The sequence below is a fragment of the Cynocephalus volans genome, chromosome 3 (genome assembly GCF_027409185.1).
Source record: "Cynocephalus volans isolate mCynVol1 chromosome 3, mCynVol1.pri, whole genome shotgun sequence".
Classification (NCBI taxonomy): Eukaryota; Metazoa; Chordata; class Mammalia; order Dermoptera; family Cynocephalidae; genus Cynocephalus; species Cynocephalus volans.
In genome coordinates this window covers 59160625-59175364 of record NC_084462.1, presented here as the reverse complement: position 1 = coordinate 59175364, position 14740 = coordinate 59160625, and the positions used below count along the sequence as shown (strand labels likewise).

Below are 14740 nucleotides of genomic sequence, written 5' to 3'. Positions count from 1 at the left end.
ATTATCAGACTAGGAATTTAAAACAACTATGATGAATATGCTAAGGACTCTAATGGATAAAGTAGATAGGATGCAAGAACAGATGAGCAATTTAAGCAGAGAGATGGAAAGTCTAAGATCCAAATAAAAAAGGCTAGATATCAAAAACACTATACAAAAATGCAGAATGCCTTTGATGGGCTTATTAGTAAACTGGAATCAGCTGAGGAAAGAATCTCTGAGCTTGAGAATACCTCACCAAAACTGACAATAGGAAAAAAACTGATAAAGAAAAAAACCTGAGAATATCCAAGAACTGTAGGACAACTACGAATGATGTAACAACATGTAATAGGAATTCCAGATGAAGAGAAAAAGGAACAGAAGAAATGTTTGAAACGATAATGGCTGAGAATTTCCCAAAATTAATGTGAGACACCATACCACAGATTTATAAAGTTCAGAGAACATGAAGCAGGATAAATACCCAAAAAACCCTACATGTAGGCACGTTATTTTAAACTACAGAAAAATCAAAGATAAAAAAACAGTCTTAAAGGAAGCTGGACAGGGGGAGCGGGACACCTTACCTGTAGAGGAACAACTTCTCAGAAACCATGCTAGCAAGAAGAGAGTGAAGTGAAACATTTAAAGTGTGAGGGAAAAAAACAACCAACCAACCAAACAAACAAACAAAAAACACCGCCAACCTAGAATCTGTATCCTGTTAAATTATTCTTCAGAAGTAAAGGAGAAATAAAGATATTCTCAGACAAACAAAATTGAGGGAATTAGTTGCCAGTAGACCTGCCTTTCAATGAATGTTAAAAGGAGTTTCTTAGAGAGAAGGAAAATAACATAGATCACAACTCAGACGTACATAAAGAAAGGAAGAACACTGGAGTAAGAATAAGATAAGGAACAGTGAAAACTTTTATTTTTCCTATTTTTAATTGATTTAATACATAACAGTTTTTTCAAATAATAATAGAAGCAATGTATTCAATTATGTATGCTTACATATATACCTTATGCATATATATGCTTACATATGCTTGTAGACAAGTGAAGTAAATGACAGCAATGACACAAGGGATGGGAGGGAGGAATTAGGATTATTTTGTTATTATAAAGTATTTGTACTAGCTTGAAGCAGTTTGGAACTATTTGAAAGTGGACTAGGTCTAGTTGGAAATCTATATTGCAAACTCCAGAGAAATCAGTACAAAAAAATATATAACTGATATGCTAAGAAAGGAAAGAAAATGAAATCATACGAAATGCTCAATTAAAACCACAAAAGATGGATAAAGAGTGGAAGTCAAAAATAAGAACAAAGAACAAGGAGAACAGATAGAAAACAGTAACAAACATAGTAGATATTAACCCAACCATATCAATAACCACTTTGAACATTAATTGTCTATGCAATGATTAAAACAGAAATTGTCAGAGTGAATCAAAAACAATACCCAACTATACAGGAAATGTGCTTTAAATATAAAGACACACATAGATTAAGGTAAATGGAGAAAACTACACCATACTAACACTAATCAAAAGAAAGCAAGAGTAGCTATATTAATTTCAGACACAGCAGACTGCAAAGCAAGGAAAGGTAGTAAGGATAAAAAAGGGCATTACAACAGAAAGAGAAATACCACATGTTCTCACTCATATGTGGAAGCTAAAAATGCTGATCTCATAGAAGTAGAGAGAAGAATAGTGGTTGCTAGAGACTAGTAAGGAGAGGGGAAGGGAAGATGGGGAGAGGGTAGCCAATAGATACAAAATTGTAGAGAGATAGGAAGAATTAAGATCTAGTGTTCTACAGCAATATAGGGAGATTATAGTCAACAACAAATTACTGCGTAACTTTGAGTAGCAAGTTGAGAGGATGTTGAATGCTCCCAACACAGAGGTGACAAATGTTTGAGGTGATGGATATACTATGTGCTCTGATATGATCACTGCACACATTATGAACATATCCAAGTATCATATTGTACTCCATAAATACATACAATTACTATGGGTCAATTAAGAAATATAAATTAAAAAGAGAGAGAAACAGAGAGTAAAGGAGTGGTTACCAGAGGCAGGGGAAAGGAGGGAAGAGGACAGGACAGGAAAATGTTGGTAGACTGATACAAAGTTTCCAAGTTACAGTTAGATAGGAAGAATAAGTTCTGGTGCTCTAGGGTGACAACAGCTAATAATATTGTACTGTACATTTCAAAATAGCCACAATAGAAGATCTTGACTATTGTAACCTCAGAGAAATGGTGTTAAGTGACAGATATGTAACTATTCTGATTGGATTATTATACAATATATGTATGTATTGAAATACAAACTGTGCCCCATAAACATAAACAATGAAAAAAAATTTTTTAAGGATTTAAAAAAAGACATTACATAATGATAAAAGAGTCCATTCTCCAAGAAGACATAACATTCACTAATGTGTATGTACCTAATAACAGAGCATCAAACTACATGAGGCAAAAACTGACAGAACTGCAAGAAAAAATGGATTAACCCATTATCATAGTTGGAGACTTCAACACCCCTCTATGAGGAATGGACAGATCCAGCAGGCAGAAGACTTGTAAGGACGTAATTGAACTGAACAACACCATCCATCAGCTGGATATAATCAACGTCTATAGACTACTTCATTCAGCAGCAGTGGATTACACATTCTTCTCAAGCTCACATGGACCATTCACCAAGATAAACAACATTCTGAGCTATAAAACATACCTTAACAAATTTAAAAGAATAGAAATAATATATTATCTGCTGTCAGACCACAATGGAATTAAACTAGAAGCCAGTAATAGATAGATAGCTGGAAAATTCCAAAATAATTGGAGATTAAACAATATATTTCTGGGCCGGCCCTGTGGCTCACTCAGGAGAGTGTGGTGCTGGTAGCGCTGAGGCCGTGGGTTCAGATCCTATATAGGGATGGCCAGTGTGCTCACTGGTTGAGTGTGGTGCGGACTGCACCGTGCCAAGGGTTGCGATCCCCTTACCAGTCAAAACAAAAAAACCCAATATGTTTCTAAATAATACCTGAGCAAAAACAAACAAACAAAAAAACTTGATAGAAACTTAAAAATATTTTTAACTAAATGAAAATGAAAATAAAACATCAAAATTTGTGGGATGCAGTGAAAACAGTACTTATGGGGAAATTTCAATATAGCATTGAGTGCATGTTTTATTAGAAAAGAAGAAAGATCTTAAATCAATAATCTAAATTTCTACCCAAGGAAATTAGAAAAAGAAGAGCAAATTAAATCCAAAGTAAGGTGAAAAAAAGAAATAGTTAAAATTAAGGCAAAAATCAATGAAATTTAAAATGGAATCATTTAAAATAATTAACAAAATCAAAACCTGGTTCTTTGAAAAGATCAATAAATTCAGTAAGCCTTTAGCAAGATTAACTAAGAAAAAAGAGAACACAAATTACTATATTAGAAATGAAAAAGGGAACATCACTAAAAATCCTATCGACATTAAAAGGACTATAAGGAATACTATGAATAACTCTATGCCCACAAATTTGATAACCTAGATGAAACAGACCAATTTCTTGAAATATGCAATCTGCCAACTCACACAGAAAGAAATAGATGATTTGAATAGGCCTATATCTAGTAAAGAAATTGAATCAATAATTGATCATCTTCCAAAGCAGAAAGCATCAACCCAGATGGGTTCACTATTTAATTCTATCAAACATTTAAGGAAGAAATTATACCAAATCTCTATGATCTCTTTCAGAGGTTAGAAGCATAATACTTCCTAACTCATTCTATGAGGCCAACATCACCCCCCAAAACCAGACAAAGAAAGACATTATAAACAAAGAAAACTACAGACCAATATCTTTCATGAACATAGATGCAAAAGTCCTCAACAAAACATTAGCAAATTGAATCCAACAATTTATGAAAACAATTATGCACCACGACTAAGTCGGATTTATCCCAGCTAGGCAAAATGTGGGATTCAACATTTAAAAACTCGATTCATGGAATCCATCACATCAAAAGACTAAAAAAGAAAAATCACATGATCATATCAATAGATGCAGAAAAAGCATTTGATAAATTCATGATAAAAACTTTCACTAAACTAAGAGTAGACCAATTCATGATAAAAACTGTTAGTAAACTAAGAATAGAGCAGAACTCACTCAACTTGATAAAGAATATCTACAAAAAACCAAGAGCTAATATCCTGCTTAATTGTGAGAAACTTGAAGCTTTCCCACTAAGATCAGGAACAAGGCAGGATGTCCCCTCTCATCACTCATTTTCAACATCGTACTGGAAGCCTTAGCTATTGCAATAAGACCAGAGAAGGAAATAAAAGGTATAAAGACTGGAAAGGAATATATAAAACCATTTTTGTTCATCCCCTACATGTTCATCTCTGTAGAAAATGTAAAAGAGCCAACAACAACAACAAAAAAACCTTCTGGAATTAATAAGCAATTATAGCAAGGTTGTATACAAGGTTAATATACAAAGTCAATCACTTTTCTGTATACTAGCAATGAACAAGTGAAATCTGAAATTAAAAACAATACATTTTCTTTAGTACCCCTCAAAATAAAATACTTGTGTATAAAACTTACCAAAATATGTACACAAGATTTATATGAAAAAAACTACAAAACTCTGATGAAATAAATCAAAGAAGAACTAAATAAATCATGAGATATTCTATGTTCATGGATAGGAAGACTCAATATTGTCAAGATGACAGTTCTTCCCAACATGACCTATAAATTCAATGCAATCCCAATCAACTTATTTCAACAAGTTATTTTGTGGATATTAACAAACTGATGTTAAAGTTTATATCTAGAGGCAAAAGACCCAGAATACCCAACACAATATTAAAGGAGAAATCAAGGTTAGAGGATTGACACCACCTAACCAAAAAATTTACTACAACTACAGGAATCACATCAGTGTGGTATTGGCAAAAGAACAGGAAGTAGATAAATGGAACAGAACAGAAAGCCCAGGAATAAACCCACATGAATATAGTTAAGTGATCTTTGAAAAAGGAGCAAAAGCAACACAATGGAACAAAGATAGTCTTCTCAACAATTATGCTAGTATAACTGGACATCCACATGCAAAAAAATGAATCTAGACACAGACCTGACACCCTTCATAGAAATTAACTCAAAACGGATCATAGACTTAAATGCAAAACACAAAAATTATAAGACTCCCAGAAAATGGCTTAGGAGAAAATCTAGGTGACCTCGGGTATGGTGAAGACTTTTTGAACACAACGCTAAACACACAATCCATGAAAGAAATAACTGATAAGCTGGACTTCATTAAAATTAAAAACTTCTGCTCTGCAAAAGACACAGTCAAGAGACTAAGAAGACAAGCCACAGAAATGAGAGAAAATATTTGCAAAAGACATACTTGATAAAGAACTGTTATCCAAATATGAAAAGAACTTTTAAAATTCAACAGTAAGAAAACCCAATTTAAAAAATGGGGGGCTGACCCTGTGGCTCACTCGGGAGAGTGCGGCGCTGGGAGTGCAGCGGCGCTCCTGTCACGGGTTCAGATCCTACACAGGGATGGCCAGTGCGCTCCCGGTGCAGGAGACACCAAGCCAAGGGTTGCGATCCCCTTACCTGTCACGAAAAAAAAAAAAAATGGGAAAAAGACCTTAACAGAACCTCATGAAAGACATACAGATGGCAAATAAGTATAAGAAAAGATGCTCCACATCATATGCCATCAGGGAAATGCAAATTAAAATAACAAGGAGATATCACTACACACCTATTAGAATGGCCAAAATCCAGAACAATGACAACACTAGATGCTGACAAGGATGTGAAGCAACAGGAACTCTTTCATTTCTGGTGGGAATGCAAAATGGTACAGCCACTTTGGAAGACAGTTTGGCAGTTACTTACAAAACTAAACATATTCTTACCATATGGTACAGCAATCATGCTCCATGGTATTTTACCCTAGATAAGCTGAAAACTCAAGTCCACACAAAAACCTGCACATGGATGTTTATAGCAGCTTGATTCACAATTGCCAAACTTGGAGGCAACCAAGATAATCTTCAGTAGGTAAAATGGATAAATAAACGGTTACATCCAGACAAAGGAATACTATTCAGTGCTAAAAAGCAATGAGCTGTCAAACCGTGAAGAGAAGCCAATCTGAAAAGACTACATACTGTATGATGCCAACTATAGGGCTTTCTAGAAAAGGCAAAACTGTGGAGACTAAAAATAAAAATATCAGTGATTGCCAGCAGTTTGGGGGTAGGGGAGAGGGGTGAACAGTCAGACAAGGAGGATTTTTAGGGCAGTGAAAATACTCTGTATGATGCTGTAGTGATGGACACGTCATTATACGTTGATCCATACTCCTAGAATGTACAATACCAAGCGTGAACCCTTATGTAAACTATGGACTTTGGGTTATTATGATGTGTCAATGTAGGTTCATCAATTCTAACAAATGTTACCACTCTGGCGGGGGATGTTGAGAACGGAGGAGGTTATGCATGTGTTGGAACAGGGGTGTCTACGGGAAATCTCTGTACTTTCTGCTCAATTTTGTCGTGAACCTAAAACTGCTCTAAAAAGATAAGGTTTAAAATAAATAAATAAATAAATAAAAGGGTATTAATACATCTTGGTCTCCCAACTACCACCTACCTCTATTCCTGCTTTAGGCTCTCTGCCTGGGTCTACTTTTTACCTCTTCTGCTCTTGACATTCTTTTAAATAAGATCCTCAAATGTAAGTGGTTGGGATGAGGGAATAAGAGTGCATCTCTGTGTGATCTGCTCTGAATCTTGAAACCCACAATCCAAAGGACAGTCCAGGCTGAACCCACCAAGGCTGTTCCTAGACTAACAAGGGAGCAGCCAAGGAGACAATACCCAAGGACATAACACAAATAAGTTGCCTGCACTTTCTAAGGATGCCACTGAATAATCAAAGTAAATTTATTTCTGAATTGCTTAAGGATCATGAAAGAGAAACATGAACTCTTATGTTATAAAAACAGTAAGATACAGTACACGGGAATATCATTTGAATAACAAAAGTACAATAGAAATGAAAAAGTAACTTTGAACTTTAAATACAAAGGTGAAGCAATTTAATAAGAAATTTTGTTAATAAGAAAAATATATGTCCCATGTCTTTATTACATACTGTACAAAATAAAATATTGCACATTTAAGTCACATAATAAATATATACAAAGAGTATTTTACAAACGATCTTTCTTTTAATATAATAACCTTCAACAATCAAATGTGATTGATGATTAACGACTCATGGGCTGGTGTGTCCTCTTCACTTATCCACATCCATTCCCAACCACCGAACCCTCCACATACAGTAGTGCTCATCCCAGTGTCAGTGAGGCTGAAGTTAGAACAAGAGACCTGGTGCTCAGAATATGGTAGAGATACTCAGCAAGCTTGTCCACAGACAATCCAAAGCCAAGATGCACTGTTCACTTATTACTGACCAGGGACTAGGTCCAGCACAACCTGCTTCAGGTAACTTTGTGGCAACAGGTTGTAGGCAGCATGTGTACAGGCAACTGGGACAATGAACAGAGAAGTATGACCACTTGTTTGGGGTTGCGTATCATCTCAAGCCATAACTGGTAGTGTAAGAGGGAAAGATTCCCATAACCAAATCAGCTTTAGAACTTACAATTTAATTCTAGCCCAAACCTACTCAGCAGCAACATTTACTCCAAACTTAACCTCCACCCTGACACTATCACTGACACCAGCATCGGCCCCAATCTAAACCCAACCTAGTCCTGACCTAACCAGGCCCTAATCCTAACCCCTAAAGCCAACTCTAACCTTAACCCTAACTTAACTTCCTTTCTTGCCTAACCCAATCCTAGCTCTAATCCTAAAACTAAAACGAACCCTAACCCTTTTCTCCAAATGTTAACTCTAACCCCTAGTCCCAAGTGTAATTTCCAGCCTAACCCTAATTCACTTTGGATTTACTAAAAATTCAGCTCAAATTAAAACAATTATTGACTACAAACAATTCTTTTCAACAGTCACATTTCTTATTTAGACTACTTTCATATAAATTTTACAAAATAAGAATCCCCAGGAATACTATTTGATGCATAAATTAGGTCTAATAAGGCTTTGATGTTTTGTTTGTGTGCAAGAGAGTAGTATTTGTTTAGAAAAAGTTTCATTCACAGCTCTTAAAAGAAAGCTTGAATATACTTCAAAATCAGTAGAAAAGGTTAACTTTCTTTGATTTCCAAGATGCCTCATTTGGTCACAGATAGATTAGAATTCTACAGCTGTGAGAACGGCAGTGATCTCTACTCTGTGTTTTCTTCCATGGGTGCTCTAAGAGCAAGGACAAGATGCAACACTCCCCCACCCCCACCTGGGAATCCTTGGGTCAACAAGCCCGTCCAGAGAGATTGTCTCTTTTTCAGAGTAAACTTAAAGATCTATGAAAACACCATCAGTGTCATCGTCTTAATGACTATTGGCCAGAGCTTCTAAAATATCAATACCTTATAAACCTGTTGAAACCTACAACTTGAGAGAAGAGGAAGTCACCAATTGCTGTGTTTCCCAAGTCTTCAGTATATACTACTTTGTGCTCGTCTACAAACCACAGGAATGAGGCAGCACATGATGATGTGCTCATGTTCTTGGTGATTTCCTAATTAGACGGATGTGATAAGGTCCCAAATGCAATGGCATGTGTGCTACGGTATTGTTAATCCTGGAACACATCATCTAAAAGAATTGGAATTAAAAAGCAACCATGGGAAAGTTTCACTTTACAAAGTTTTAACTGATGTTTTTGCATCAACCTCTCTTTGATCATGGAATCTAGAGTTGTTTAAGAAATACATGTTTTTGAACCAGCTACGTGAGGAAAAGAGCTTTTATATTTTTCTTTTATCTTCACAGCAGCATCATGACCCCTCCAAAGGTTTATCCTTCTTGACATGACTGGCAGCATCTTTGTTTGTAGCGGTCTAGAGAACACAAATGAAGATGCTTTACAAACCTACAGTAGTGAGTTGTGTCTGTGCAGTCTCCTACAAAAGAGAAAAAAACAACCCATGATACATATAGCTCATTGGAGACCTAGTAATAAAGAACAGTTGATTTTATGAAAAGCCATAAATTGAGATCACAGAGTCAGGTAAAGAAAGTAGCTTTGGGTGAGGGCCATCGCTTTTCACTAGAGTCAGAAGTGCCTCGGTGTCACTTCTCAGCTCAGCCAAGGGGCCTCTTGCTGTCCTCTGGGGACCTTACAGCCCCATTGGGGCAGGCTGCTCCTTTCAGTTCTCAGAGCAGCAGCGCTTAGCTTTTGCAGGGTCATAGACCCCTTGGGAAATTCATGAAACTTAAAGACCTGCTCCCTAGAAAAATAAATATATGACTACATTTTATAAGACATTTTCATACCTATACAAGCCCATCCTTCTCTCTGATTTAGCAGATGAGGCTACCAGGCAGTGGGTGGAGAGCCTGCCGGTGCTTGTTGGAAAGGCAATAGCCAATGCTGCTGGCACCCTACTGATTCAAATGTTCCTTTCTCTAGAGAACACTGAGTTCTGCCCACATAAAGAATCTAGTCTCCTCATGTCCCAAGCGACCACATCCATTCTGAGAGGCCCCTCAGATGTGACACTGATGAGGTAGGCACCATCAAGGTCTGGTCTGGACAAGACCTCTGGGGCAGCAATGATACCTGAACAGGGTACGTACTATCACAGGAAGGCCCAAGACAGTGCCGCCAGGAAGTTGGCTTCTTTTTCTGCGCACAGTATCTCTCAGCCACAGGTTTGCAGCTTCTTGTGTGGACACAGTCGACTTTCCGAGACTGGAAGCCCCTGCCACAGGCTGCTGTACAGGGCCTCCAAGGGCCTGGGCGCCAGCACACATCGCAGGCCCCTGACATGCAGTTCCTCCTAAAGGTGGGTCTGAAATGAAAAAATAATGGAAGATAGGAGAGGAAAGGTGTTACTTCTTGCTGGGATCAAGCCTTTTATCCTACTACATATTCCTTATACTAAAGGTTTGACAATTAAAAGCCTACTAACCAGGACACCGATTTGTACTTTCCATGGTTGACTGAGCAAAGGAGTGGTACAATCATGACCATAATAGAGATAATTAGATTTCTTTTAAATATAACAATTTTTTAGCCACTTAGAATGACCTACAGGCCACCCAAGTTAGCCCCAGATGTTTTAGGAAGTTTCTGGAAACTGTCTTAGACACATGATGGAGGGAGAAGGGTGAAGACCTATTTTAGAAAAATTCAACCCAATAAACATTTATTTAACACTTTTCATATGTTAGGCACATAGATATGAGGAAGAAGAAATGGGCAAATATACCCCCAGTGCCAAAAAAAAGTTCAAAAATATATGGTGTGAGTCAACAAGGGACCAAATTATGACAGTATGAGGCAGGATGAAATCACTGCCACTAAGAAAAGGGCCAATGGTAGGAGCTCACACTCTAAGTTTACACAGGAAAAACCAATGGGAAGATGTGGGTGAAGTGCTGAAAAAGTGTCCTTGCCACTGGGAAAGGTTTTCCTCCCCCGCACTGATGGCAGATGTGAGGTGTCTCAGTCTTAGATTCATCCATCTAAGACCGAGACATCCCCCCTGCACTTCTATTCCATACAATCAAGAAAGACAGTGACAACGTTCCTCACTACTTGGGGCTGAGAGTCCCTGCTCAGAAGTGCTCTGATCAAGTCACAGCAAGCCAACCATATGTTTCCACTGACTTCCAACATCAAGTCAAGGCACAGACCTCAAAAGATATGCCATCCTGATAAGCTGCAGCAGATCAATTTAGGCAAGGAAGAGAATGATTAACTACAATCACACACAAGAAACCACTTCAACCTTGTTAACAAGCCTTACGTTTTTTGTTTATAAGCACTTGAAACATATTCTGGTAAGAGTATGAATTTATATGTGAGCATCTCAGCTGCTAATAGAAGTGCTCTTATGTTTCCATTTAGGCCACATCATGAGTTATAGTCAGGAACTACCAAAGGCCATTTGGGAAGAGGAATCTTTCTCTGATTTCCTTGCCCTTTAAAACAGAACAGAAAGTTAATATCCTCTGGTTTTTGAAAAGATGTTTACTCTGGAAGATGGAGCCACCTGAGCAGACTCACTTTGGGGGTATCTGCCCTTGTTCCCTAGGGCAAGGCTTCTGGAACATGTATTTGTACCGCATGAGAATGTCTCCCAACCCACAAACGTTACTGGAAGAGGGCCCTAGCTTGAATTGGTTCAATAAGTGTTTTTCTCTTAGGAATTTGGAGGATGCTGGAACAAGACATGTAAACCTGAGGCTTGAAGGAATGGTGGCCATATTAGGCCATATGGGCCTCAGGGACAGAAAAAACAGTTTTCAGAAAGAGCAAAGAATGAAGGAGAAACACACAGAGCCACAGAGATAAGAGGAGGAAAAAAACAAAACAAAATAACAACAAAAAAATGACTTTCCATTTCTTGGAGTCTGACTGCGTTCTCCCTTTGGATTCTATGAGACATTTTTTGATTTCTATTAAAGGCTTCTTATCATGGCACATAAGGAGTGTGAAACCCCAATCGAAATGTAATAAAATGGAGAAAATTCTGATAATCTGAACTTCTGTGAGGGAGACTATTACACATAGTTGGAAGCAATACTTTGATTCGCCAGTAGGGGGAGACTCCATCAAAGAGTTTACTTAAACAGTGTCCCACCAAGCTGTTTATGAGACTTACCAGGGGTGGGATGTCTTGTTAACTGCTTTTGTTTTCCGCAGTGAGTATGCACCTTGGGGGCTAAAAGTTAAGTCACTTTGAACAACACAGCAGAGACTGAGTGCTCCTCAGCCATCTCCCTATACATAGATCAGCTTTTCTATTGAAAAAGTTTAAACAAGCATTCAAAGAATATATTTAATAGGATACTGAAGTGTTGTGCTCAAATGTTGGGTAGTGGTCTCTTATTAACAAATCCCCCAGCTGCTTTGCATAAATCATTCCAAGTTGACTTTTGTTATTTCCAGCCCAAAGGACCTTAAGTAATACAGTCACTTCTTCTGCTTCAATAAAAGGCAAGGTCAGTGGGAAGTCAGAGGAACCAGTAAGCTTCCTAAACATAAAGGATGAGAGGAGCACACGGAGCTATAGACTAGCACAGACGCTGAAGCCCAGGACAGCTCAGAGGCTGGTCATTGAGGACACAGAGAAAAACAAAAAAAACAAAAACACAAGGCCAGTCCAGCAGAGGGCATCACTTCCTCCTGGCCAGAGACAGGAGGTGGACACAGGCTGGGCACTGGCACTATGCTCACAATTGGGGCTCAGGTCAAACATGAATGTAGAAACAGAAGCAGAAATCATAAAATGACCCTGTGCCTATTACCATTTCTCAATTTCTGTTCAGTCTAGCTCCATCTTCTGAGGGCAGCAGATCCCAAGTCTGGCTATCGGAAGTGGGCAGCTTACAAAAGATGTAGATAGCCAGTTAATCTCTTAAAGGTTTATTAAGTCTGAGGTGAGGCCTGAGAATTTATTTTACAAAAATTTCCCAGGTTATTCTAACTCTTGGCTGAGATTAGAAATCACCACTTTGGGAAACAAACTTTCTGCGTTCTCAGCATTTCCTTAGGTCCCTATGTTGTCTTCTTGCCATAAGTCTGGGCTAGCTCTACCCTGACAATTTGCACTTCCTCTACAACCCTTTTCAATGGAAGCCACAGCTCTCAAACCCTTCCCAGGGTTTATAGAAGGTGCTAGCAGACAGCCTACCCACCACTGATCCTTTACCCATGGCCACTAATGTTACTACCTATTAAACATTGTCTAACATTTACTAAGGCTCTACTATGGCAACTGGGGGGGGGAGGGAGCGGGTCTCCAGCTTGCCCATTGCTTCCTATCCATGCACTCTAAAGAGAGAGCTGCCACCTCGCCTACCTTGGGCAAGCCAAAAGCACACCAATTCAGCGGAAGAGGTCTGTGGGGAAAATGGGGCCATAAAACTGCAAAAGAAACCCTCAACAGCTTTCTATACTAACCATCTTAGGCCTTTATCCAAAACCCACCAGATATTTGAGGAAAAATAACAGTGTGAAAGAAAAGCACCAGGTTATAAAAACAGAACAGCCAACCCTGGAGGAAACAAAAGAGAAAATGAGAGGTAACTTGACTCTCCCACTCACCCCCAGCTCTAAAAATTTTTCTTCTATTATTTTAAAAAAATTTCCACCCTTTCATTTCACTTCCATATCTCTTCATCTAAAACCCCAAGTAATCAGATTTTGAATCTCTTGATAGATCCTTCCATGCCTTTTATCTTCTCTATTATGTTTTCTGCCTCTTGTTTTTGCTGTCTTTGGTTGGAAAGTACATGGCACATCCAAGGAACTGAAAGGACAAGGTGGCTGGAATACAAAGAGCACAAGAAAGTGAGGTCTGGGATGAAACTGTGAGGGGAAGTAGGACTCGAGTGTGTGGTACTTTAAGGCCACATTAAGGATTTTAGTCAATCTTCTTTGTAATGGCAAGTAATGCCTCTAAAGTGACTTTAATCTAGCAGGGAGATGCGTTGTGGTGGTATGATCAGATCTGCATTTTGGAAAGCTCACTCCAGCTGTAATGTAGAGAATGGGTTGCAAAGGAACATGGATGGGTGGAGGACACCAGCTGGCTGTGGCAGTGGACTAGGTGAGAGAAGATGGTGGCTTGGCTAAGGGTAAGGGTGATAGAAGTAGAAAAAAGTAGATGAGTTCAAGAAAAAAAATAAGGAGTCAAAAAACATATAAAAAGTAATCAGAAAAGTACAAATTACAATGAGATGTAATTTGTCATTCATCAGTCTGGCAAAATTTTTAGAAGACTGAAAACCTATATAATGTTGATGAAAAGGGGACAACTCTCACATATTCTTGGTATAGACATTTGAAGGTAATTTGATAGTATCAAAAGGAGCATACCTACCAATTCAATCCATATCTAAAAATCTACCCTATAAAACATTACCCTTTGTACACAAAGATACATGTTCCAGGATGTGTAGTGTATCATTTATTTGTAATAGCAAAAAAAATTGGAAACAATCAAATAACCTTTACCAATGGACTAATGAAATATTAAATACAACAATTAAAAAGAATGAAGCGAATCGTTATATACTAAAATGGGAAAATATCTGTAAAAAATTCTTAAGTAGAAAAAGCAGGTATCAAAAAATATGTATGGTATGTTAAAAAAAGCTCAATCCATGTATGTATTTGTATTGCAAATACATCTTTGTGAATGCAAAGTAAAACATCTGGGATGACGCATATCCATCTGTGTGTGGTCTCTATCTTCTCAGCAAAATAGAAAAATAGAAGACTAGGTTGTCTGCTGAGAGCAAGGGCAGCTGTTCCAAACATTTTCCACTTGAGGAGAATGGTTCTGGCTTGAAATCATGTTGTGGGGAATAGGAAATGCCTCTGACTCTGCATTGCCAAACCTTACTGGAGGCTCAAAATGGCAACTGAGCCAATTGTCAAGGTCATCCCATTTTTTCCCTCAAGACTCAGGATGCGGAGAAAGAACAAATAGCCAGATACTGAGCATCTTCTATGAGCAGGCTGCTTAGGTTCTCCCCACTAAGCTATCTACTCAGAACTTTCCAACCATAA

General features: G+C 38.1%; 1 protein-coding gene across 1 annotated transcript in view; it reads right to left on the bottom strand.

Moving 5' to 3' along the window:
* Nucleotides 1-8990: 8990 nt before the first annotated feature.
* Nucleotides 8991-14740, bottom strand: part of ADAMTSL3 (ADAMTS like 3) — a 345110-nt gene continuing 339360 nt past the window's right edge. The window contains exons 28-29 of the mRNA XM_063090639.1: nt 9776-10007; nt 8991-9053 (exon numbers count right to left, since the gene is read on the bottom strand). Coding sequence (XP_062946709.1) covers nt 8991-9053; nt 9776-10007 — 295 coding nt within the window. The remainder of the gene's footprint in view (nt 9054-9775; nt 10008-14740) is intronic.